General features: G+C 35.6%; 2 protein-coding genes across 2 annotated transcripts in view; both read left to right on the forward strand.

Annotated features, from left to right (window-relative positions):
* The window catches only part of LOC105366014 (Mediator complex subunit 20), a 23,588-nt gene extending 2,579 nt beyond the window's left edge, over positions 1-21,009 (forward strand). The window contains exons 2-5 of the mRNA XM_011504317.1: positions 15,001-15,063; positions 15,140-15,399; positions 20,553-20,663; positions 20,903-21,009. Coding sequence (XP_011502619.1) covers positions 15,001-15,063; positions 15,140-15,399; positions 20,553-20,663; positions 20,903-20,995 — 527 coding nt within the window. The 3' untranslated portion in view covers positions 20,996-21,009. The remainder of the gene's footprint in view (positions 1-15,000; positions 15,064-15,139; positions 15,400-20,552; positions 20,664-20,902) is intronic.
* A 2,008-nt stretch (positions 21,010-23,017) lies between these two features.
* LOC105366015 (trans-2,3-enoyl-CoA reductase Sc2) lies at positions 23,018-25,278 on the forward strand. The gene is made up of 5 exons (XM_011504318.1): positions 23,018-23,409; positions 23,540-23,587; positions 23,734-24,044; positions 24,150-24,559; positions 25,100-25,278. Exons 1-5 carry the CDS (start codon positions 23,404-23,406, stop codon positions 25,225-25,227), a joined length of 903 nt encoding a protein of 300 aa, XP_011502620.1. The 5' UTR covers positions 23,018-23,403; the 3' UTR covers positions 25,228-25,278.
* The last annotated feature ends 22 nt before the right edge of the window (positions 25,279-25,300 follow it).

The following is a 25,300-nucleotide window of genomic DNA, read 5'->3' on the forward strand; positions in this document are numbered from 1 at the left end:
CCCCCCCCCGCCAAAAGTCCACGGCCGTTACTTCTCTCTTCCTCTCTACTTCACTCCTCCCCTCGCCAATACCTCCCCCGCCAAGCGGCCGCCCACCCACATCCCCCACCCCAAAATACACCCCTTCGCGCTCTGTCTCCCTCCCAGTAGCAGTGCAGCGAGCCAGGGCTCCATCGGGGTAGGCCTCCCTCGCTCTTGGTTGCGTCCCCGCGACCGACTTGCTCGTTCTGCTGGTTGAATGTCGGGGCAGAGAGGCGCGTTTCGCTGGCCAGCCTGAGGACGTTGCTCGATGCAGTCGTTCCGTAGGGAGGGAGAAAGAGGCTATCTTCTGCCGACTATACCACCGATGCGCCCCGAGGACTTTTAACAATTTACCCCCTACATCATCAACATTATCTTTATCCTTTGGCAGCGCTAATTGTAACGAGTGGACGACTACCCTCGCGCGCTACTTTAATTCGGCGTTTAACGTAATCGTGACCCGAGGAGACGGCGCTTCCTTTACGCTTAAACGGCTTCGACAAACGCTTTGCACTTATGTGCGATTCAAGCAACGAGTTTGCAAGCGCACAATTGTCCGCAGATCTCGCCAATCCACCTATAATATATTATTACCCTCCCGTTTAGGGCGAAGCAGTTGGCCACTATCAATTGTCCTTGAGGCGCATTGCTCATGCAAAACTTACAATATGCATCTATGCCGGACAATAAGTAACAAATACTCGGTGGTGAATTTCCAATTTCATTCGCTCTTTCAAAGCCTTTCTAAGGCCTATCTTAAGACGAACGAAAAACGGTGTTGTAATTTTATTTTATTTTGTTTTTTTTTCTTTATATATATAAGGCTATAATAAGTTTAGGTAAACCTACAATAAATTATAGCTTAGCGTTAAATTATTAATAATAGTAACAACAACAATAATAATAAGATTATTAAGAATCGCAATCACATTAGTGTAAAAATAATAATTTTTTAAATATTTGGTTCATTATTTTCGAATGCACAAATTAATGTAAAATACCAATTAAGCGCCTATTTATATTATGAGCTGATATCGAGTAGAATATATATATATATATATATACATATATATTGAAAATAGCAGATCAATTATTTCATTATTAAAATATTTATCGTTAAAATTTGATTCGTTTAATATTTTTTTAATTAACATATAACGGATTTTTGCAATCCTTCATCCGAGCATTACTAAAACGAAGTTTTTAGGAATAATTGGCATTGACGTTTTTAAGCATTGACGTCCTGCGAGAAATTACGTGCCGATTTCAAAGAAAAATTTAAGAAAAATTCATATATTGGAAGCTAAAAGGATATTTACAACGTTTTTATGTAGCAATAAAGTTGAATAAAAACATAAATCATGTCCAATCTTAAATAAATATAAGTAATGAAAATAAAAGGGGAAAAAATTATCTAACGCTCCATTTTCTTAATTTTTTCTTCTTCTTTTTATTTTTTTACACTCTTTTATAATTCGTAGTAGTAGTAGTTTATCATTTTTATTGCAATTTTATACTTATTGCAAAACTTTCATGAAAATCTGATAAAAAAAAAAGAAAGAAAAAAAAACATCAATATGCAATAAAAAATTCCATTGAAATTTATGATGTACTATTTTAAGAAAATTTTGAATTTTAAAATAAATTTTTCATCGCCCTTGACTAATCGACACTAAATATTATATAATAAAAATCAAAATTAAAAGTAAAATATAATTCTGTCTGGATTTGCTTATGAAATAAGATATTTTCAAAAACTCTAATTCATATACGAGTGCGTGTACTATAGATTAACCAAAATTGACTTATATTTTATGGCAAACATTTATTATTATTTATTAATTAGAGTGGAATTTTTAGGAAACCAAGTCTGTATTTCAAAGATTTTGAGTGCACATTTATTTTTCAAATAAAAAGGAAGTAGTTGTCGAGTCTTTTTTGACGTAATGCTTAGGAAATTGATGAAATATCTTGATTCAATGCCCTAATATATTGAAATGAAATAACTTTTCACTACGAGTAATTTATAATTGAAAATTGCACATTCTCTTAAAATTTAATAGAGTTTAAAACATTATTCTTTTAATCTCGGCAAGTTAGGAATGTTATATTTAAAAATTTATAGATGTGTTCTGCTTTGACATGACTAGCCCTTACATGTTCATAAAATCATACGATCTTTTGTGCTCGATTATTTATTCATCCGTAGTCAATGATACTAACAATATATGTTATATTCGACATTCAATGTCGTTACATAAATTACAATAATCAAACGTTATTATATAATATTCTTACATTCGTTTTTGCTTGTTTGTTTGTTTGTTTGTTTGTTTTTTTATTTTATTCTCAAGATATCCTTCACCTATGAGAACATTGCAATAACAAAAGGAATTCGCATAGCAAAAGTTTCGGAAGCAAAAAGTTAGCCGAGCAGCAATCGGCCCCTTAAAGTTTTCCTTTTCAGTAGGATATTTATTTCCTAACAAAAATTCCCCTTGCTTCCATTAGACCCTTCCACTTCCAAAGACTATCTCCATTATTCCAAAGTCATTTCCTGTGGGTACGTCCCAATTACATTAAAAAATAAAATAATACATTTAGGTATTTGGATGGTCGTTAGAGGGGAGTGCTCCTTCTTCTTGCAAATTTTCACACTACTCGCAATAAAATGTATAAGTACAAAATATTATACTCAAAAATCACAATTATTCTCCTTCTTTTCACATTAAAATCTTAAATTTATCTGATAAAAAATGGAACAAAAAACTCATTGCCAAAATACAATTGTAAAGTTGTGCTAAACATTGTGCAAATTTTTACATTTTAAAATCCGCTAATGCGTATTTATTAACACCAATTTACATTGTTGACTTTTAATTACTAATTTCAATTATCATAATAATATAAGAAATTCTTTTCAAGGAGTATATAACACAATGAAAATAATATTTTTTTTATAATTTTATTATTTTGTATAATTATAGATAAATTGTTAAAAAAAAAAAAAAAAAAAAAAAAAAATATCCCTTAAAGTTCTAGTAAAAATTAAAGAACGAGATTATTGAAATCAAATATTTTCCTCTTCTCGTGCATAACGTAATTTATTAGAATATATATACATATATATATATATATATATATATATATATATATACATACATTTATTAACGAGGCAAAGTGAAGTTTGTCACAATTACTACAGGAATTGTCCAATAGGCCCACACAATAAAGTCTAAATTTTTTTCTTATTAATTAGATAAGATATAAAGTTATGGACAATTATTAATACAAAACTTATATTAGGAGCTTGAAACTTTGCTATTTCGTTTTAAACTCACCTAATCTAGACGTCCGCAATCCCACTTTACTTCACAAGTCCTATTTAATAATATCTTGTTATCTTCGTTTAGATTTACCAAACGGTCTTTTACTATCCGTCCCACTATCAGAATCCTACATGCCACTCTTATTTTCAATTTTAGTTACGTACTCAACCTTTCTTAATCTATCTGGCTTAATTGCTCTTGCTAATATTATTTTCGGTACATAAGATGAATTAATTTAAAGAGTAATCGAGAAAAAACTTAATTCACACGTTATTATATTTTTACGTATTATATTGAATAATCGTACATTTCAAACGTACCATATTATAAGATTTTAATTGAATATAAAGATGTAATGACTTAAAGGATATATATATATATATATATATATATCACGTTAAAATCATCTAGATAAACTACGTTGATGCTCGTTTAAATAAATAATGTATTTTAATGAGAATAATTTTTTGTAATATATATATATGAAAATTCCTGTTTAATTTAAAAATTAAAATTAAAGTAAAGCTTCATTTAATATTACAATAAATGTAGTTTCTCATTATTCCTAGGCTGAATAATACTTTGTTAAAATTGTTTGTGATTTTGTCATATTCTTAAGTAATATTTCAATTACGTAACTCTAAAAATTTTATATTGCTATTACATAACTCTCGTATGTATTTAATAGCTTCGAATTATGCTACAACGAAAGAAAGGCAATTTGAAAATTATTGTAAGATCGCTAGATTCCAAACTCTTTCCTTCATAATTTCATATGTATTTCATAATTACGCTAAAGTATAATTTTCTAGATGCATACTTAAACTTTATAATGAAAAATTAGATTTTATAGAGATGATAAATATTTTTTTGAAATAATGTATTGATAATGGATATAATTTTACTTCATTTTTTATTTTTTTTATAATATAATTCGAAATTATTCTCACACTTATATTTATTCCGTTTAGTTTATCGTAAAACATATTGATTAAAAGTCCATTTGTGAAAAGGTATCTGTCGATTTACCTCAATATAAGAATATTCAAGTATAAAAATGAATAAAATACAAATATTGCAAAAACATACTTACTACTATATTTTTTACAATCGACCATACATTTATTTTATCAATAAAAAATTTCTGTACTCGGTCCTGAAAACATTTGTTCAATGATTAAAAATTTCGTATAAATTCGTAGTATCATTTCATTTACTTATAAATAAATCATTAACTTTTCAGCTAAATTTTTGTCCTCCGAGTATCTCCATTGTCTTCGGATTATATAATTTACAATGATTAATAATTCTTAATCGCATGAATATTGTTACTTGCGGGATAAAATACTATTTGCTTACCCGTGATATATATACGTTATTTAGCCATTTAATAAACAATTTGTGTACCAACGCTAACATCGATCATTTGCATATCAAACTCATTGGGTTTTTTTTTTCATAATTTTTTCACTATACTATTTTTGTTGACTAATGTGGCATCAATGCACTAAATAGTGTAAATTGGCATATTTCTTTTGGTTTTTTTTTTGTTTTCTTTGGTTTGTTCTTTATAACTAAGGCTTATAGTTTGAGAGATTTGAAAGCTTCGAATATTTATATTGCTTTAATATAGATTAAATAGGTTACCAAACAAAACACAAGACTTAAGAAATCAAGGGTATAAAAATATATCGAATATCTAATAACCCCTCTACCTACTATTATTCTGTGTTTTTAGTAAGTCGATCTATTATTCCATGTTGCGCAAGTATCTAATTTTTGGTTTGCCAACCGTCAGCTTAACAATAAGGATATCCTTACTAATAATACACACATAATTATTAGAATATTGAAACGTAAAAATAATACATTGCGAGCGACGTTTGAAAATTTGTTAAATCTTCTCGAATATTTCATCTAGTCATTGTAGATAAAGGAGACCAATATTTTCTGATACGAATTATAAATTAAAATTCTAAAAGAAAGATAAAAAAAATTAATTATTTATATTGTTTTACATGATATTAAACAGACAAATTCATGCATTCTGATGGCAATTCTTCATTTATATTCTATTTAGAATCGAAAGTGTGAATTATTCATTTTCTTGTTCGCGTAATCTCTCTAGTGCTTTTTAATCTCAAATTTTAAAAGAGTATTTACATATTTTCATTTTTCCTCTTACTTCTTTAAAAAAATAAAGCCTCTACGATTTTATAAACTCGCTAGGGAAGAATCCTTTCGGATCGATGCAGCAGCTGCTGCAACTTTTAATAAAGCAATCGCAAATCTCCTCCCTCGAACGTACGTCCGAATAAAAATAAAGGAAAGGGAATAGAAGGAGGAATGAGCTAACGAGAGATAGGAAAAAATACATTATACAACTAAAGTTCTATTTTCACGCTCGCGCGTTCATTACATTCTTCAGAATGTAATTGTTTGTTTTTTAATTGTAACGCTGATTACTGGTGCGAGATTCTAAAAGTTGAGGGATTGAAAAATATAATGCTCGGGGCTCAGGCCTTTTTTTCAGATTATTTTTCGACAGAGAGCCTGCTGCAACTATGTAGCCTTAAACAAAGAATTCCTTTCGAAGGATATTTCTATTTTAATTCGATGACTTTTCCGATTTTTCTTCGCACGTCCAAGCCTTCTCTTGCCATTTCAGTTTGAACTGTGCGACTTCTCAGTCGACGTCACAAATAAGGTTCGTTAAAAAATTTGTAAAGTAAGTCTCAACTGGACGAAAAGGTTCTATACATTTTGTTCCCTCTATAAAAATCATATTTACAGCGATGTTTAATTTAAATATTTCCTCGTCTGATTTAAAAATAATCACATGATATAAAAAATAAAGCAAATATTATTATCTCCATGTCTTAGCCTTATGAGGTATTATGCGTTAATTACGTTTAATAATGAATATTTTTATATATCGTTGTACGTATTTGGGATTCGATTTAATGTTAATGTTAAAAAAATTTTCCGTATCTTTATTTAAATTTAAAATGAGGCACTGATGGAGGATGCATTAGCGAAAGACAGAAAGATAATCGAGAAAAATTAAAACGTTTGAGCAAATTCAATGAAATAATAATAATTCTTCATAAATATGATTTATGAAAAATTTCGGGGTGTTGAACCAATGAACTTCATTGTCAATAATTGATCTTCAGACTTTATTAGCGCATAAGCTTCCGTCGAGTCGATTGCCAAGTCGATGATGCTTTAAAACGGCGTCTGTTTCGCCTTTTAAATATTCTCTCCATTGAATCCGATTGCATTCAATTCATTTTTCAATCACCAATGGTTCTTCTGTGTTTTTTTTTTAGTATTAAATAGTTAAAAAAAAAAGTGCTTTTCCGGATTAAAATTATTTAAATATTAAACATAATGTTATTGCTTTGCGATTGCGATTGAACTTTACGGATAGAGTCATCATCATAGCGAATCATTTCATAGCGATAGCTGGAAGCTAATGCTCGACTAAATCAGATTTTAGCCTAAGATTAGAGAATATTGCATAGCAACTTGAATCCGAGGTTCTTGGACGGTTGGTCAGGCGAATTTATTCTTCATCCCAATGAAATTGGGCGTTTAACGGTGCCGTTGTTTGCCACACCTACAATCGTAAAGTGGCATTGGGGCATAACGAACGAGGCTCAGTCAGCTCAACAACAATTAATAAAAATAAGAACGATGAGAGAGATGGACGGCGGGAAGAATACAGAGGCGTTGCCGAAAATACGAGTGTCCAGGAGTCAATGGGTCAAGACTGCGAGGCACTCACTCGTTGCGCAGCGACTTTGAATTCCGCAAGAACTTAAAAATAGGCAAATCGCTTGGTGAAAGGATTGCACCCCATAGCCGGAAGATGCCCAAAAGAATCGATACGCGACTCGGTGACGAAAAACTCACGAGCGGGATTTCTAAATTTAATCGGCCCCTTTTTGCGCAAAGACGTCTTTTAGCAATCAACGCTGGCAAACGCCTACCTGTCCCTTCGGCTGTTGGGCAAACTTATTCGCGCATTCCATCCTAAATAATCGACCTCGTATTTTTATTTTTTTTTTCGGGCGTGCCGCGAGGTGGTGCGCAACAATAGGTTGGAGCAATAATAATATGACACGTAGGGATTGATTAATTATACCAAAAGACATGTCACTGATTGGTTATATACGTTTTTCTTTTTCTTTTTTCTTTTCACTTTTTTTCTTATTTATTATCTTGTCTAAATATTTACCGACATTTAAATCCATCGACTTATGATGTCAAAATCAGTTGCCATTCCGATGAGGAGATTTACTGCGCCGATCAGAGCCCACAATGTCTTCGCAAGATTACAAAGCGAACAAATATTTGCCTTTTTCCAATCCAACAAGAATAAAAATCCTGATCATTTCTCGTGAAGTAATGGATACCGGTATTGATACACTTACAAGATGAACGTGATAAAATCGTAATAAAAGTAGTTAATTAACCAATTATTTAAATAAACTAATGGTGGATCGTGTTGATTTTCTTGATAACACGGAGAAAGGTCCAAAGGTCCAAAGGCCGAAATCGATAGCCGTACTATACAGGTACATCGATAAAGCAGATTTAAGTAAATATAAAAGTTTATTTAGTGATATAATAAAATTTGTTATTTATGATAACGTGGTCCGGCTTTTCAGGATCTGAAAAATAAAATAATAAAACTGGGAAGGAAATTTACAGTACACTTAAAAAAGGTGACATTCCATCGCTATTATGCCCGATAGAGTCGTAAACCCTTCAATTTGACAATGTCAAAGGAATTTGACTTGCTGGGATTTATCCCTTAACTAAAAGGATTACTATAATTATATAGTCTTATCGCATCTTGAGAAATCAAATTGCAACCAAAAAACCATCAAATCAATGTATGTATGTATGCACGTGTAATATGAGGACAGTGACAATAGTTTCGCTGCAGATATGTAAAAAATATTTTGTACAGTGCGAGCTAAACGATTTACGAGCTTGTGAGTGGACTGAATCATTGTGAAAGGGCGCGAGAGACTCATCGAATGTCTTTTCTAATTCTCACAATGATCCACCCATGCACACGGGTCATCATTAAGCGACAGAATGATACATGAACAAGAGACTAAAGAAACCGATGAAAATGGTAAATAATGATCTTTGAATGAAAATGAGCGGTGGGCGCTCATGACGATAATAAATATTATGAATCGATTCTGAGTGTAGTATTGTTCGGTTGAAATATTAAATCTCGGATTTGCGAATTGCCATGATAGATTTCATTTATTATACAAAAGTGTATATTATGAGGATTCCAGTTGCGTAATACGAGATGAACAAATACGCAATTCTTCATATACTAAAGAATTGTTTAGTAGAAAAATGATATTAAATATACTTTATGAAAAAAAATTTACAGCCCTCACTCAAGGTACTCAATTCCAATTTAACGGTTTTTTCTATTCTAGAACATCTCCACAATCAACAAGTTCTTGACTGATGATTTTTGTTTAATATCGTCGATAGATAAATTGTAAATTAATCTTAAAATACTACTTCGATTGAAATATGCTTATTTTTATAAAATGGATTATAAATATAAATTCAATGTAATTAATGCAATTATGAAAAGCTGTTTATATATAATAGAATATATGCGATAATGTAAAGCATGATTTACAAAATCGTATAATAAATATTACGGATTAGCATCGAGAAGCAAATGAGAATTGTTATTTTTCAATAATTGTAATTAATTGACTTTACGTTAAACAAGATACAAAAGACTTAAGATAACAGTTGCAACAAGCTTAGATATATTAACAAATAGAGTTTATGAGATGTTTAAAGTAAGATATTATTAATCTATTATGTAGCAATAATAATTCTTAATGTTCTATATTTAATTAAAATTAGGTAAAATCGATTTAAACTTGTTCAATCTTCCGAATGAGACGATTAATTCATTCATTCATTTTTATCATTGAAAATCCAAAACTTTAATTATATTTTTACAATACTATCTCTCAGTCATGTATTAATAAAAGTAAAAGTTGATGGATTGATTGATGGTTGATGGATTGTACGTCGATTGTAAATTATTAAATTATTTTCATAAATTATAAAAATTTGAGATTACATAATGACCAATGACCAATATAAGCGAGTGAGAAAACTTTCTTTATCATTGAACTCCGATTCTGATAAGATTTTCTTATATAATAAGAATTATTTAATGTCAATTGTGTCCAATTTGAAAATGCACTGCAAAGCTTTTATCGTTATTTTTAACACAGCACTTTGTTAAAACAATTGATTAACAATGGAAAGTCACATTTATCTTTGGATTGCGTTTGAAATTGATAGAAGAACCGAGATACGATCAAAAGAAAAAAAAAGTTTATGAATTCCGTCACTCTCCAACGATCTTCGGTAGTCATTGAAATGACTGTAACTTCACCTTCGCAAATCTGTTCCCTAATACATCATTTAAAATATTATTGGAAAGCTATTACATATAAATTATTATTACACCGGCATTTCAATATCACATGCGTATGCTTCCCCTTGGAAATTGAAAGAGAAGAAAGGAGAAGCTTCGAATCTCTTGAAATAAAAGCAAATTATTATCCAAGACCATTTCATGAAAAAACAAAAACAAGCAATTATGCCGATTAATCTCAAATAATTATTGATAGAAGAAGGCTTCGTATCGAGCTCGCCAGGGTGTCTTAAAATCTTGCAGGCACATCTGCCGAGGATAATCAAGCCGCAATGGGCGAGGAAATGTCAGCAGCTTTTCTAATGGTATTTCGGTGCCGGTTGTTTCGACTCGTCGAGAGCGAGAACTGCGACCATCTCTGCACTGCCGCGCGACAGTTTTCTCCACAATTCGATCTCGCTATGTATTTTTACGTACTTTTCTTTCTTCAACTTTCTGTCTTTGAAGAGAAGGTCCTAGTGTAGGAAAATCTCTTGGAGATATAATATAGATTGAGTCCTTGTAAGCGAGCAGCTTACAAGTGTCGAACTTTTATTAGGCCTCTTTCTCTCTCTCTCTCTCTCTCTCTCTCTCTCTCCCTCTCTCTTTCTCTCTCTCTCTCTCTCTCAAAAACATCTGCGATCTTTACATTTGGCTGGTAACAAATTTTTTGTTAACGCTTGTGGCATTTTTGTTAACGCTTAATTAGAAGTAATTTTATCAAATTATATTATCATTATATAACAGCTCTGAATTGTTAATATCCGATTATTAACTGTACTTGAAAATTAACTTAAAGAGTGTAAAATTACAATTACATTTGCATTCGCGAGCGTAAGACCGCAGCACTAAAGTTATGTATTTGTGTATTTTTACTACCCAATCATCCTAGTTATATTTTAAGTAAATCATAAGCTTACGCTAAAATGATATAAGTTTCCTATTGACATGTACATATTAACGTAGAGTAACGTGTAATACGCATTATCTATTTAAAAAATTTCCAAGTCTTATGATCGTAATCTTGACAATGAAAAAGTTGTAAATACATCTACGTAATTCACACCCAACTGCCACATACATTTGACGATTAATAATTTAATTTCAATATTAATATTGAAGTATTTGCGATATCAAACGGAATTTTAATTAAAGCAAATGCATTATGTACTTGAACTTGATATTCCGTATTCGAGAGAAGTGAAAAAAAAAATTATAATTCTGTAGGATGTAATTTTTTTAAAATATAATCTACATCTTTGCTTATCAATCAATAACAGTTTCAACTTTATAGAATTAATATATTACTTAAACTATATAATATTTAAATATGCCGCGATGGCATAGATGTATCGCGCACACTTGTAACCACAAATTCATAATAGAGAAAGACAGAAGCTGAACAACAGCGAAGCTCGAGTCCTACTCGGTAATTGATGTTTATGCCTCGAGTAACCTTTAAAATTGCCATTTTCTCTTTTTTCCTAACCGCTGTACATTGGGCTTCATATGGATTATGAGAGTTTCTATTCAATCGAACCTCGCATCTCCCTTTATGACGTCCACAATTTGCTCTTTCACTCTTCCCCTAGTGTTTACTCTCTATGCTGCATCTCTCTCTCTCTCTCTCTCTCTCTCTCTCTTTCTCTCTCTCTCTCTCTCTCTCTCTCTATAAATCTCCGCGTGCATTTATTGAAAAAAATTAATAAATGTGTATACATAAAATACATGTGTTAAATTCGTTGCAAATTGAAATCCTCATACTTTGCAATAATTAAATATAGATATTCTGTGTGTCCGTGTGTAGATGTGTATTGTATATTGTGTATCGCGTATTTATCTATCTATGTATATATGTCCAAATAATTTCAATTGTTGAAAGACGAATACATGGAAAAGTAGGTCGACAAGTTGCAACTCCAAACATTTATAAATCCACACGCTCTTTTAGTCGAGTGTTACGGCCCAACCGCAATTATTACGGCTATCTAAAGGACCGTATTTTAATGAGAAATACTTTTTAATGTTTCACTCACTTTAATAGGCAATAAGAGAAATAAAAAATAAAAAATAAAAGCAAGAAAAATCGTTTGCGATACCATAAATCGAACAATAATACTATTAATCAAAGGGCTGTTAAATTTTTTAATAAGAAGTATTTTAATACGGAATGTCCAATCATTTTTCTTCATATGTTAAATTATCAGCATGAAGCCATTGCGCTCTATGTCACTCAATTCGATGACAATCTCATTTTACCGAAGCGATTCTTGAACAATCCATTACATTGAATACATTGATTTTCGGATTACTTAATCGACAGGTCGTATTATCTATTCGAGCTGAAATTACTATTCTAAACATCTGTGTTTGAAATTACTATAAATCTTTTGCAGTGTATCGTCTTATAATATGTAAAGAAAAGAAAAAAAAACATGATCAAATTTCTAAATACATTAATAAATCTAATTTAAAGTAATTGGAATCAATACTATGAATGAAAAAGTAATTGCCTCTATTCAGTGATGTTGGTAATTGTTGGATTTCTTAAAAATACATATTATTAATAGTATAAATACTTCTTTTTTTTTTATTAATGCGAAATAATCCAATTAATTTAAATCAAATTTATATATATAACAAACGTAGTATAAAAAAAAAAACTACGATTGCTAATATCATTTATTTGTACCAGATGCTCCTGCAGTTCATGCAAAGCTCAATCCGACGTTCGATGGTTAGCAATAAAGTTTTTATCTGGATCAGTTTTGAAAAGTTCAACTATTGCTTGCTACATCGGAAAATTGATTTTTGTTCTTCATTCAACTCCGATATATCAGATTATAATCGGCACAAAAGACGTACGGAATAGCTTCAATCCATCAATCTTAATTATATTAGTTTTTAATACAATATTAATCATCTAGATTTCTTAGATTATTTATTTACTGAATCATTGCTCTATTAATTACAAAGCATTTTTGTAGCTAAGTATTAATGTATCATTTCGTAAAAGAATGTATATATCATGTATACTCACTGTATAGATCGATGTCTTGAAAATATTTGATCCCTTCATTTATAATAGAAACACTTAGGAACGAAACACCAATCCCATGTGAAACAACAAATGCTGAAGAAGCATCGTCACTTTCTAACAAAAATTTAAAAAGTACTTCTTAATAATTTGCGTAGGACCGATTAGATATACCGTTTATGAACTTAATGAAAATTCAAAAGTCTCATTGATAAAAGTGCAATAGTAAAATAATTTTAAAAAGTACGTAATATTGAAATTTCCTTACCTTTACAAATTAAAGAATTGAAAAATTTTACTTCACTGCTTTGTTTAATATAAATTTTATTACTATCTTACACACATGCGTGTGTATAATGTACTATTCCTAATGTACCCTTTTGTCTCTCTCTCTCTCTCTCTCTCTCTCTCTCTCTCACACACTCTCTCGCATTATATATATATATATATATATATTGTAACTAAGATACGATGAATATAATGTTTAAAACTATGAGCTCATAAAATTTATGAAAGTATACATACGTTTGTAAAAACGCAAAAGAATAACAACAACAGCAACAACAAAAAAGGCAAAAAATGAGATTGATTCATGGCGACATTAACGGCGTTAAAAAGCTATTCGGTTGATAAATACAATCGTAAGGAGCTTATTGAAACATGTTTTTGAATTATTTAGCTGCTAATTTAGGAAATAAGCATAAATGAATTATATGAAAACCGGTATTTATCAAATGGTAGGCATAAATCGGTATTTGAGGACAGTCTTGACAGAAGAGTCAATGCAAATGATACAAAGATGCGAGAGCTTTTATAGAGACTCGGAGGACATTGTGATCCCGCAATGTGTATGGATTTGTCAGACGCGCCAACAGGAAATGAACTCAAGCCCCAACCATGTTTAATGCGGTCATTATCATTGCGTATTATTTATCGTACTTGTAATTCATACGAGTTCGCGCCGTACGGTTGACCGGACCACCACCAGCAGTAATAAGAACCTTCCTCCATATGTGCATTCGACAACACAGTTACGGACTACGTAGTGTACATGAATATTCAATTGAACAGACTCGTGTTTCGCCACGGATTTTCTTTTTTACTCTCGCGCTGTTTGTGGAGCTTCCGTTCCCCTTTTTTGCTAAAAGTGGCGAATAGAGTGAATAAAGTGGCATTGGCAGTTTGACTCGTTTGTCGAAAGTCAATGTACTTTCTTAGCAAATATTATTCTAATGGATGACTGACTGGCTGGCTTGTGCTCAACAAAAGTCAAAAGTAACGATGGCAAATGACCGATGCAGGAGGATTATTTATTCGTCGCTTTGATTATACAATCGCGAACCACGCAATGTTGTTAAATTATTTCGCTGATCGTTCGTTACGTGCACAGACCCAGTGGTATTGAATGCAAACGTAACGCGTTAATAAAAAGACGCTAATGTGACGTATGTATACATTTTTATCGCTTATTCATGCTATCGAGGATGAAAAAGTATTAGAAATTTCTTGGTCAACGGGCGACAACGTTTCCTGTCTACTTTACAATCAAGTTTATTTATAAAATCTTAAAAAACTTAACTCGATTACTCATTATAACCATAGCCTGGCTAATGTTAAATTTCTCTTTTATTTTTCATGTTTTTTTTTCCTTTTTATCCTTTTTAATCGTGAGGTAAGGGAAGAAACTTTTAATGGCTCGCGTCAAAATTGCCTCTTCTTATCGATTCTATCGACTCTTTTGTCGACTCTTGTTCTTAATTACGCATGCCGCCTTTGGTTTCAAATTCCATGCGTTTAGCTGGAAAGTTAGCCGAGTTGTTGAGCCGTTATTTCATTATTTCAACATTATCTCACAGTAATATAATGGAAACGTTATTGATGAAGACGCTTTATGATTTTTGAGAGTACGATAATCGAATGATAAGTCTTCCATCGACATCCGTACTTTATCAACGACAGGCCAAATGTTGACCAATAATAAACAACAGCCGCAGCAGCTACACAAATTCCCTACGTAAAGTCGCACGATCCGTATGTGGACGATCGATATGTCAAATGTATTGTTAATAAGATAAATGCATACTAATCATAACTGTTTAAAATTAATGTCTTGATAATGATTATAGGAGGTTACGAAAACGGTGAAAACATAAATAGTCAGTCGCTCCCGATCCCCAATCAGAAAAACGGTAAAGATAAGAAGAATCTTTGTAGCGAGTAGTCGGAATATTAGTGAACAGAGATGCTAAAGCAGATATGTTTTAGGTGGGCAACGAACGGTGCACGTGCTGCACAATTCCGAGCAGCCGGCCTCGGTCTTCGCGATCCTCGAGTACGGCAACAAGGTGGTGCCCCTGATAGCGGACAGGCTCTTCGATCTCGTCATTCTCAAGATGACGAACGTCTGCACGGACAAGAAGCAGACAAAGATCGAGTGCAAGGGGCCGCGATTCGAGCTCGTCGACTTCTGCATCAAACTCGGCAGCGTCACCATGACGCAGAACTTCAAAGGAGTTTTGGTGGAGGTGAGTTGGCGCCGGCTTACTCGACCCTTCTCCCATCTCCGTTCCTCTCTCCTTCTTAGCGTACCGTTACGAAGGGATTCTTATCTCAGCCCAGCCGTGGATCTCACCCGTACACCAATGCAATGCCATTATGGACCAACGATCGATTCACCATTACGACATTTCCATTATCTCGCTGGCTTATTATATGTATATGGCTTTTTAGCACCGTATTGGCTGGTGGAAAGTGCGACTATTGGTCAACGTTCAATTTTATGTGTGCGCGCGCTTGCGCATGTATGTCTAAAGCGATGTGCGTAACTTCTTTTTGCCTCTCTTTCAAATATTTTATTCATTTTTATAATCTTGTCTCGTCGTTGACTTCGATCTATTTGTTAATCCGTACTTTCATCGCCTTAAAACAAAATTAACATTTCTCATTTAATCGTTCGCTTTTCAACTCTTTACTGGAGTTGGAAACAGCTGGACAGCATATTTAGATGCTACTTATACATACGTGCGTTGATGCGCACACATTTTTTGTCTCATTAAAGCACACAGTGTCCGTGTGCAATAAAAAAAATGTGGTACGTTATGTGGCCGAGTGGCCGAGAAAAAATCCACGAGAAAAAGTAAAATTTTCACGGAAAAAATTTTTTACCGTTTATTTTGCGAGTATCCAGTATCCTTTCGGTAGATTAAAAAAACAAAACAAAAAATGTATACGAATTAAGAAATTCCCAATCCGACAATTATAAATATTATAAATTGATGATTTTATAATCTTTCATCTCAGGAATATTATCTATCCGTTCGGCAGTTTGTCAAACATTCGGTTAGTCATTGCGATCGTCCGTCGATAAAAAAGAAAATAACTAATGGCTCGATTATTGTTGTGATTTATCGTCCAATGAGCTGACGCGTGAGAAGCAACATAAACGCGTGAGAAAAAATAGAGAAACCGAACGTTATCGAAGCGACTGTTGGCAAAATAAATGATGGGTCGTGCGGTGTAAGGATACCTCGAGTGCGAATAACCGAAAATCGCCGAGCGACGAATGCGATTTTCCGCAACATTAACGCAGCGTGGGCTTGGAGAAGACAAGGGGCGCACAAAGGGGAAAAACGAGATGGAATGCGACTGTAGAAGCAGGTGAAAATGAAGGAACTTCTGGTTGGCCGAGGAAAAAGCAAGTGCAGCGCCAACGAGCATTTGTCAAAACTTTTGACGGAAAGCAGCTGTAGACGATCGCGACTGTCGTGCGCCACTTGCCGCTCGAACCCAATGCGACCCCCTCTCCCTATCACCCGCCTATCCACCACCCCGCAGCTAATTACACGCGGACTCTTTGTCGTTTCCATTTCGGCTAACAGACTTTGCAAAAGCGAATCGATCGCGGAAGAAAGTCGCCCGCTTGACCCTCTTAAATTAAACGATGCGCACGTAATGGAAAAAAGTTGTTCGTGTTTTCAGTGTTGCTTAAGCACCTGCGAGCTTTACGTCGTTTAGCCCGGATTTATTAACCTGACCATTACCGAGAAATATCGGCTGACTCAATAAACTTCGCCAAACTATTCCGCTCGACTCTCACCTAAACCTGACAATATTTATATGCACGTGTGTATTTAGTCAAGGGCTCCATAGACTTATTTGGTTATTTATTAATTTATTTATGGATTTAATCATTTATGCATTTATTAAATAGTCGCCTTAATGCGAAGATAGGTTAATTCTTCATGCCTGTCACTTACAAAACTCACCTTATCATTGATCTGTTCGTTAACGAACGACCAAACGTGCGATGCTTGTTGTAAGGTATTTAAATACAAAAGATTTCACGCTTCGTTCTGCGCTAAGACATGTATTTTGAGCTGTAAGAGGATGGGGGTGAAGATGTGAGGAAGCCGATAAATGACATCTAGTGTTCATGCAAATTAATATGCATTCGAGCGTGATTTTGATGAGCGCGACGAGCCGATGAACCTATCGGTTGAAAATGCCCGACGGATCCTCCTCCTCCTCCTCCTCCTCGCGAAGGTCGGCCAACCTATTCATGACAAATGAAACGTAGGGCTCGGTTGGCTGGTTGGTCCTAGGCTTTTGGTGCATGACACTGGGACAGGTGCGCGTGCGCGCTAGCCCCAAGCGGCTTTTCAAAAATGCTCGTAAAAATACTGGGCCGAGTGATGCGGTCAACGCTAACCGCCTGGAGTGGGCTTTTGTCCCCCGGAGAAACAATCAAATTTGCCTGCCTATGAATAGGGACGAGGGAGTGGGAAACGTAAAATCGTTTTGGCCGAAAAAAATTAACCATAATGTTAGTATGGGTGTGTGTGGGAGGGTTGGTAAGAATAGAATATCTCAAAAGATCGGTTGCATTTGCCAAAGATGCTTTATTAAAAGGATCCTTTTCTACTCGTCACATAAAAATTGTGAAAGTTAGTTCTTTTTCAGCCTCGTATAGTTCGATTTTACACACAATGAAGCATACAAATGTCGAATTAGCTATAGTTTATATATATATATATATATATATATATATATATATATATATATAACAATTAAGCAAAATAGCACGAATTGTAAAAATGAAAAAAAAAGAAGAGTAAAGAGGACGATTTGGATTCGATATTTTTAAGACAAGTGCAATTTTTTTCTTCTACTTATCCTTTATACTCGTAGCTTTATTTTACCATACTGCACATTGACGATTGACTTCGCTTATTCGCAATGTAAACAAATTCTCAAATTAAATACATATCCAATTATAGGCATATAGTCATCGTCGAGTATCTTAATTTGATTTTTGTCGGCATTTTTCTATCGCTCAATCTCATTCCTCACAATTTTCACGTAACCGTAATATAGTTACTTAAGCATGTGCTATTATTTTGAGTTTCGTTTGCACTTTACGGTCGCAAATAGCAACAATAATTATATTCATAAATCATGCTCTTCTTTAATCTTCTTTAATTCTTCATTAATTATTGCGTTAATTTAATCAATTTTGTAATCAGTCTTCTCTCTCTCTCTCTCTCTCTCTCTCTCTCTCTCTCTCTCTCTCTTTCTCTCCGAATGTACTGCCGAGGACCGAAATTTTGAATGGAAATGTGCTCGATGCTCGTCAAACACAAATAGACAATAGTTACGACGATTGTATGGCCAACGAGTTTCCAATTGCCTAACGGGAAGCCATGCCTATCGCAACCACGAAGTTTCTTTGGACAGGAACGGGAAAACAGATCGATAAAAATAAACTTTGTCATGCAGCCTAAGTGAAAACATTGCATGTCTATATTATATCCAGTGTGTAAGGTATTGAGAGCAACGGGGACGTGAGGACGGGAAGATTATTAGCTCTTGTTAAATTATTGCTCATGTTAAATATCGAAAGGTCGAGGGATTACTTAGACATGCTTGGGGCAAGCGGCGCTCGTCGTTCCCTTTCAGTCGCGCGATGCCATTGTAAGACGATTACAGCCGACGTTTCTTCCACTCTCTCGTCCAATGGCCGACAACTTACTTGGCCACATCAGCGCGTCCCCCGCATGCGTGTGCAAATTCAAGCGCAACTTTAATGAAAAAATTAAATTAAAAACGTTTGTCAATGCATGTGTCTGTAGTACATTATGGGTGGGGGGCGTTGCGACCTTAACCGACGTTTCTGCGTCAACTCTTGACTGCGCGTATAACTTTTCCCAGAGCGCGGTAGACGCTTAGATTATGTTAGAGTAAGGTATAAGATAATATAGAGTATATTATAACTTTATGACCTTTAGCTTTTGGCTTAGCCAAGAGAAGGGGCGATTAAAGAAGCGAGCCGTTGCGCACCGTATCGCGACGATAGCCTTATCTAATGTGCGCTGTGTCGCAACGCGAAGAAGAGGCCCAGGGATATAAAAAAAAAAAAGAAAAAAAAGCTGAGAGCACGGAGTGCTGGCAAAGGGAAAGCTATTGGATAAGGGAACTTTTCCTAAGAGCCAAAGTCCGGCTTCGAATAATTCAAATCCGTCTGGGAGCCTCGATCATCGATCGTAATTCGTAACTTTCATTGACATTGCGCGAGATTGCGCGGAATTGCGCGAGATGGGTGGGGAGGGTGAGGGTGGCTCCGTGCCAAAAGCTCCCGCTCCCTGTTTGAGCGAAGCTTTCGGCCCCTATTCAATGCCATCCGAACTCTCTGGAAGAGCTGGGAGGGAGCTGGGATACGCAGGGAAGCGGATTCTCGCCTCCGGTCCCCGAACCCCGCCGCCAGCGCAGATATGTTTTCAAACTATATCGGCGTATAATTAAGGCTGTACATTGCTTTTGGGGAGGGGGGAGTGTAGGACACGCGTTCGCTCAATCGTCGATCGTCCCGCCAACTAACTTCTTCAAGAGACTAAAGAGACTACGGAGAGACTTCTTCGATTGACTCAGTTCCAATCTCAGACTCAGTCTCCCCATACGTGCTGCGCTTCGATAAAAAATTTAACTTCTTTTTGTTACGAATAATTAGTTGATAAGTAATAGTAAAAATGGTCTATTGTCGAGTCCCGATGTCTCAAAAAAATGATTATTCGCGCATGTTTAGTGCTTGGATATCGCTGTAAAATTATAAAGCTTACGGTATCGATAGCATCATCAAGACGCGATGGCCCTGATACGGGTGGAATAAATTACAAATGATAAGAGATCGAATAAAAGCTTCTCGTCCTTCTCGATACTATCGTTAATTTTAAGCTGAGAAATGTATTTACGAAGTCACGGGCGACACGGTAATAGGGACGCAGTGACAATATCGCTGCGACGACTCATCGATCTTACGCCTTTTAAAATAGTCATAGTGAATTCCATATCTGAGATGTGCAGTAAACGTTTGCATTGAACGTCTCGATCAAGCCTTACCGTAGCCCGTGAATCCGAAGAAAATTGTTTGGGCGTAATTGTTCGCTCGCGCGATCAAAGACTTTAGGGGTTATTCGGGTGGTTTGGTAGTGTCCGAGAGGAAGGTCAAAGGGCCGAACACGCCTCTCTGCACTAATGGGCCATTTGTCTCGGCCGACGACGTGGAGAATCGTGTCGAATATATATTTCTAGGTCTTCGTCCGGCGATTAACGCGTCTGCGCGCGCATAGGCACGAGATGAGGCGACGAAAGCTAAATAACCCAAGTATGCTCGGTTGGTTCGCAGATCGAGTACAGACCCTCGGTCGTCCCGGCCAACTGCTGGGAGCTCATACGCGAGTTCGTTCAAGGATTCCTCGGCTCCGCCGTCTCCAGCCAAATTCCCCAATACTTGCAGGTAAGTTCTTACTAATAATGGCCTTCGTCGAGGTAGCTTTAGCCACCACCTAGACAGGACTTACAAGCACAGCAGTCGATATTATGCGTAAGACTTAAGTCGAGAGAGCATAAAGCACGCTTTCTAAAGTCCAGAGGAAATGACTTGTTCTAAAGCACGACGAATGCCATCAAAATTGTGACTATATTCGCAATCCTATGTTTATTGTGAAGTAAAATTAATTTTTTCTTTTCTTTCAGAACCGCATGAACGAAATTTATCAACCAATGGACACGATTCATCAATATTTAGAACACTTTGGCCAATATAGAAAATCCACCGGTGTTATATAAGCACATAGAGATAAGATTTAAACACATGTTTATTTAAAGTTAGAGTATGTAGTGTTATTTCTAATTAGATAATAATAAATAAGACAACAACAACAACAACAAAGAAATAAAAAGAACGGTAAAGAAATAAAAATTTACTAAGAAATAATTTTAAGTTGCGAAACATTGTAGTATTCCTATTCAAATAAGGATATTTAATAAAAAAAAAGATAAAATAAATCAATAAAACAATCTTAATTAGGATAAAGATGAATGAATGTCTTTTTACCGATCGACGATTACGTTAATATTGTCAGATTAAAGCAGCAAAAAACGAACATAAACATGCTCCATCTGTTAGCAGTTCTCGTAACTTTTTTTCGTTACCCACACTTCTTTTATCCGTTGAGATTAATAGAAGAAAGAAAAGAAGATGAAAAAATTTATTATTATTATTAATTTCCATGGAAAGATTATAAAAATCAATTTTTTATTCCAAATTAAATGATAAATATTTGCAAGTATTTTAAATTTCAAGTGATCGACAGTGACATCTATTCGTACTATTATAGTTAGGTAGCCTGGTATTTTCCATAAAATACCGTATTAGAAATTAAAAAAAAAAGAAAAAAGGAGTTGAAAAGAACAAAATTAATATGGTGAGTATATATAAATAAACGCTAACTGCTTTTGCCTGCCAAGTGCATATTAATGTCAAATTACGCGTAAGCTCATTAATATTTATTATCGTGGAAATGAATTGGCAATTTTTACAAAGCACGCGTTTGAAAATTTCCATCTAACGAGTACCTGTACAAGCTATACGACATAAAGATGAAATATCAACTCGACGACTAAAGATAATCGTCCAAATTTAAGATAAATTTCCCCTCTCGCGGAGATAAAAAATTGTCCCCTTAGGGAAAATTTACAAGAGAAATGCTTACGACTTGGCTTCTCTACGTGCACGCACTCCTTCCGAAGCTTTTCACAAACATTCGAACCATTGGAATAATCCATTAACCTTGAATGAAATACATTTCTCTCTCTCTCTCTCTCTCTCTCTCTCTCTCTCTCTCTGCACAAGAAGTTAAGAAACTCAGTACGAGTCGAGTCGGTCAGCGGATACTTGAGAGGGTCAAAGATCAAAATTTCCTGTTGCATAAATTAAGAAACATACTCGCGTGCTCGAAAAAGCAAAAGCCAACTCGACCATTCTAATCCACATTTTTAAAAACATCTTACACACGTACACACGCGCCCAAGCGCTTGTCGCGCACACACGCACGCGCACACACCGAATACGAAAATTCAAATTATCCTTCATTTAATGGGCTTTGCTCGAGTGTTCGACTCTCCTCCTCCTAGTTAATAGTACGAGGAAAAATGAGAGAAAAAGGCACAAGAAGCAAAAATAAAATAAAACAAAAAAAAAAACTTGCGGCAATCGACAACCGAATAGACTAAACTAACGAGTTTTAAAGAATCTCATTAAAAAGCCAGTTTGTCGATTTTGTAATGAGGAACATAACGAAGATTTGTTTTCATTTTAAACGGATGCAAACTCCTTAGCCGCGGAGGTCACACTTTATTATTTTTAAGCGCACAATGCTTTCGACATCGTGTCGCTCGCTCCCCCTCCCCCCTCTGGCCACCAGATACATGCGTGCCTTAAAATTAAAAAAAATAAAGATACGACGCTGGAGGATCGGAAGCGACACGGCCATTGTTTCACCATTCACGCGTGTATGATCCTCGGCCAGTATATCCGAGCGTCGCAACGGCGGCTCCCACCAAACCCTCATCGGGGGCGACATTATCATGTCCATAATCTCGGCCAGGGCGCTCGGCCATACATACAATAGAAATAAAACGAAAATAAGGCCAAAATTGGCGACAATCGCGTAAAGGCAACCCTAAAATACCTTATTATTAATACCAAGGAATGGGAATTACTTGCTCCCTTAATCATCGGAATCCCAAATCCATATCTACTCGGGGATGTCGCGCGCTTATGAGCCGCCGCACATTCTCATTCGGACGATCCCTGTAAAGATCGCACGATCGTATTGTGATGATTAATCCATCAGTCCCCTCGGCCCGCGATTATTACAACGTAACGAACGAGTGGAAAAACAAAGAGAGGGAAGAAATGAAAACAAGATGAGATTGTCGCCGACTAAAGCGACGGGTAGCCGCCGACCTTGCCGTGTCCACCGCGTCCCGTTATACCTCGTGGAATTCCAAGTCCGCGCGGTGGCGCCGTCAGTCGAGTAACGCGGCAAACACGATTACGTTCACCGTCGTGGAGGAGGAGGAGAGTTGCAGTAGCCGTCGAGCCGGATTAGTTCCCAGTGCTCGCGTTATTCACAGACGTTCATGCCGCATCGACCGTCGAGCCCAAGGTTCTCTGGTCCAGTGTGTCCGCGATGGAGGTGAGTTGGAGGGCCCTGCTGACTCGGCTCGGCTCGAAGTTCAATAAATTGTTAAAGCATTGGTTGTTTAAGGGGGCCGAGGAGCTGGTGACTCTTTATTTCTTAACTCGTTCATTAAATGTGCTTGCAGATCGAGGTGGTGACGGCGAGCGGCTCGAGGAGCGTAGCCACGGTTACGGTGAGTAAGCGATATTGAGATTAGTCGGGCGGTTGTCGGCGGCGCGGTTACTCGTACTCAGGGGACTCGGTTTATCTCGTACCGCGTACGATTGCCACTGCGACGAGTCGGCCTGCCCTTTCAAATGATTTATTTTGTTTTTACAGGCCAATCCGAACACGACGGTGGGCGAGATAAAGAAGCAATTGAACAAATTGAAGAAAGGAACGTACGTACAGAGGCAGTGCTTGCGGCTGTCGCCGAAGGGCAAAGCTCTCGGCAATGAGGAGACCGTCGAGGCTTTGCAGCTAAAGAGCGGTGCGAAATTGTATTATAAGGACTTGGGGCCACAAATTGGCTGGAAAACGGTTTTCATAGCAGAGTATGCGGGACCCCTGGCAGTCTACTTCTGGCTGTATAGGAGGCCATGGATTTTTTATGGGAATCTAGCCGATAGCACATTTAGCCCAGTAGTGCAGTAAGAAATACGGGCGCCGATCATTCCGCTCTTATTTCCATTTGTACAATATTGTTGTCTTGGTGATTGCATTGGCTCGATGGTAAGATTTTTGTCTTTTTGCAGTTGGGCGGTGGCATGCTGGTCCATTCACTATATAAAGCGGCTGTTGGAAACTGTATTCGTTCATCGTTTCAGTCATTCGACAATGCCATTGAGAAATCTTTTTAAGAATTGTACGTATTACTGGCTGTTTGCTATGTACGTTGCCTACCATGTTAATCATCCGCTTTATACGCCACCGTGTTCACTGAGTTTCGTCATTGGAGCAACAGCATTCTTTGTATGCGAATTAGGCAATTTGAGCATTCATTTGGCACTCAGAAATTTGAGACCTCCTGGAACGACGATAAGAAAAATTCCAATGGCCACTAGGAATCCCTTCACGCTATTGTTCAATTTGGTTTCCTGTCCTAATTACACTTATGAAATTGGAAGCTGGATCGGCTTCACCATCATGACCCAATGTCTCCCAGGTGAAATCACTCGCATAACCAATATTGTTTTATGCATAAGTACGCGTCTGCGCGTGTGTATGTGTACTATTTTGTACTCAAATGCCAAATTATTTGCAATATATATTTAATAGTAAGAAAAATATTTAAATATTTCTAAAGTAAATAGTCGGTAGAGACACGTTTGCCACTCGATAGCTACAATCTAATGACAAAATGACATTTTCATTTCATTTTAAAATGCACCCCATAAATAATCATTCGCCAAATCCGATGCAAAAATAAATGAATGAATTCTTATTACTAGCTAGCACAATAAGTATTGATTGAAGTTATTTTTCCCACTACTCGTAAAGTCACGTTCTATAAATTATCGTTATTAAAAATGTAGGAAACTTTTATAAGATAAATAATGGAATTAATCTTATAAAAGGCTAATCAACGAGTCTCTTATTTATTTAATCGATCGATAGATTGATAAAGTTCCATACGATACGATTATTACTGCTCTAATAATATTTCTTGATCGTTGATAATTAATAAGAACTTTTTTTTTTGCAGCTGGCCTATTTACCCTCGCAGGTGCCTATCAAATGACCGTGTGGGCACAAGGAAAACACAAGCTTTACAAAAAGGAATTCTCCAATTATCCAAAGTGTCGCAAGGCAATTATTCCATTCGTTTTGTGAATGAACTAGGAATGCATTTCCATAAGCAAAGACTATCAACATTTATATGGGTATTAAAGCCTGGTGTTCTGTA

This window comes from Ceratosolen solmsi, unplaced genomic scaffold (assembly GCF_000503995.2).
Source record: "Ceratosolen solmsi marchali unplaced genomic scaffold, CerSol_1.0 scaffold25, whole genome shotgun sequence".
NCBI lineage: Eukaryota > Metazoa > Arthropoda > Insecta > Hymenoptera > Agaonidae > Ceratosolen > Ceratosolen solmsi.

Coding starts and splice junctions, on each gene's coding strand:
- LOC105366015 (XM_011504318.1), top strand. Junction 23,588..23,733: donor GGAGCGTAGCCACGGTTACG/GTGAGTAAGCGA, acceptor TTGTTTTTACAG/GCCAATCCGAACACGACGGT. Junction 24,560..25,099: donor CATGACCCAATGTCTCCCAG/GTGAAATCACTC, acceptor TTTTTTTTGCAG/CTGGCCTATTTACCCTCGCA.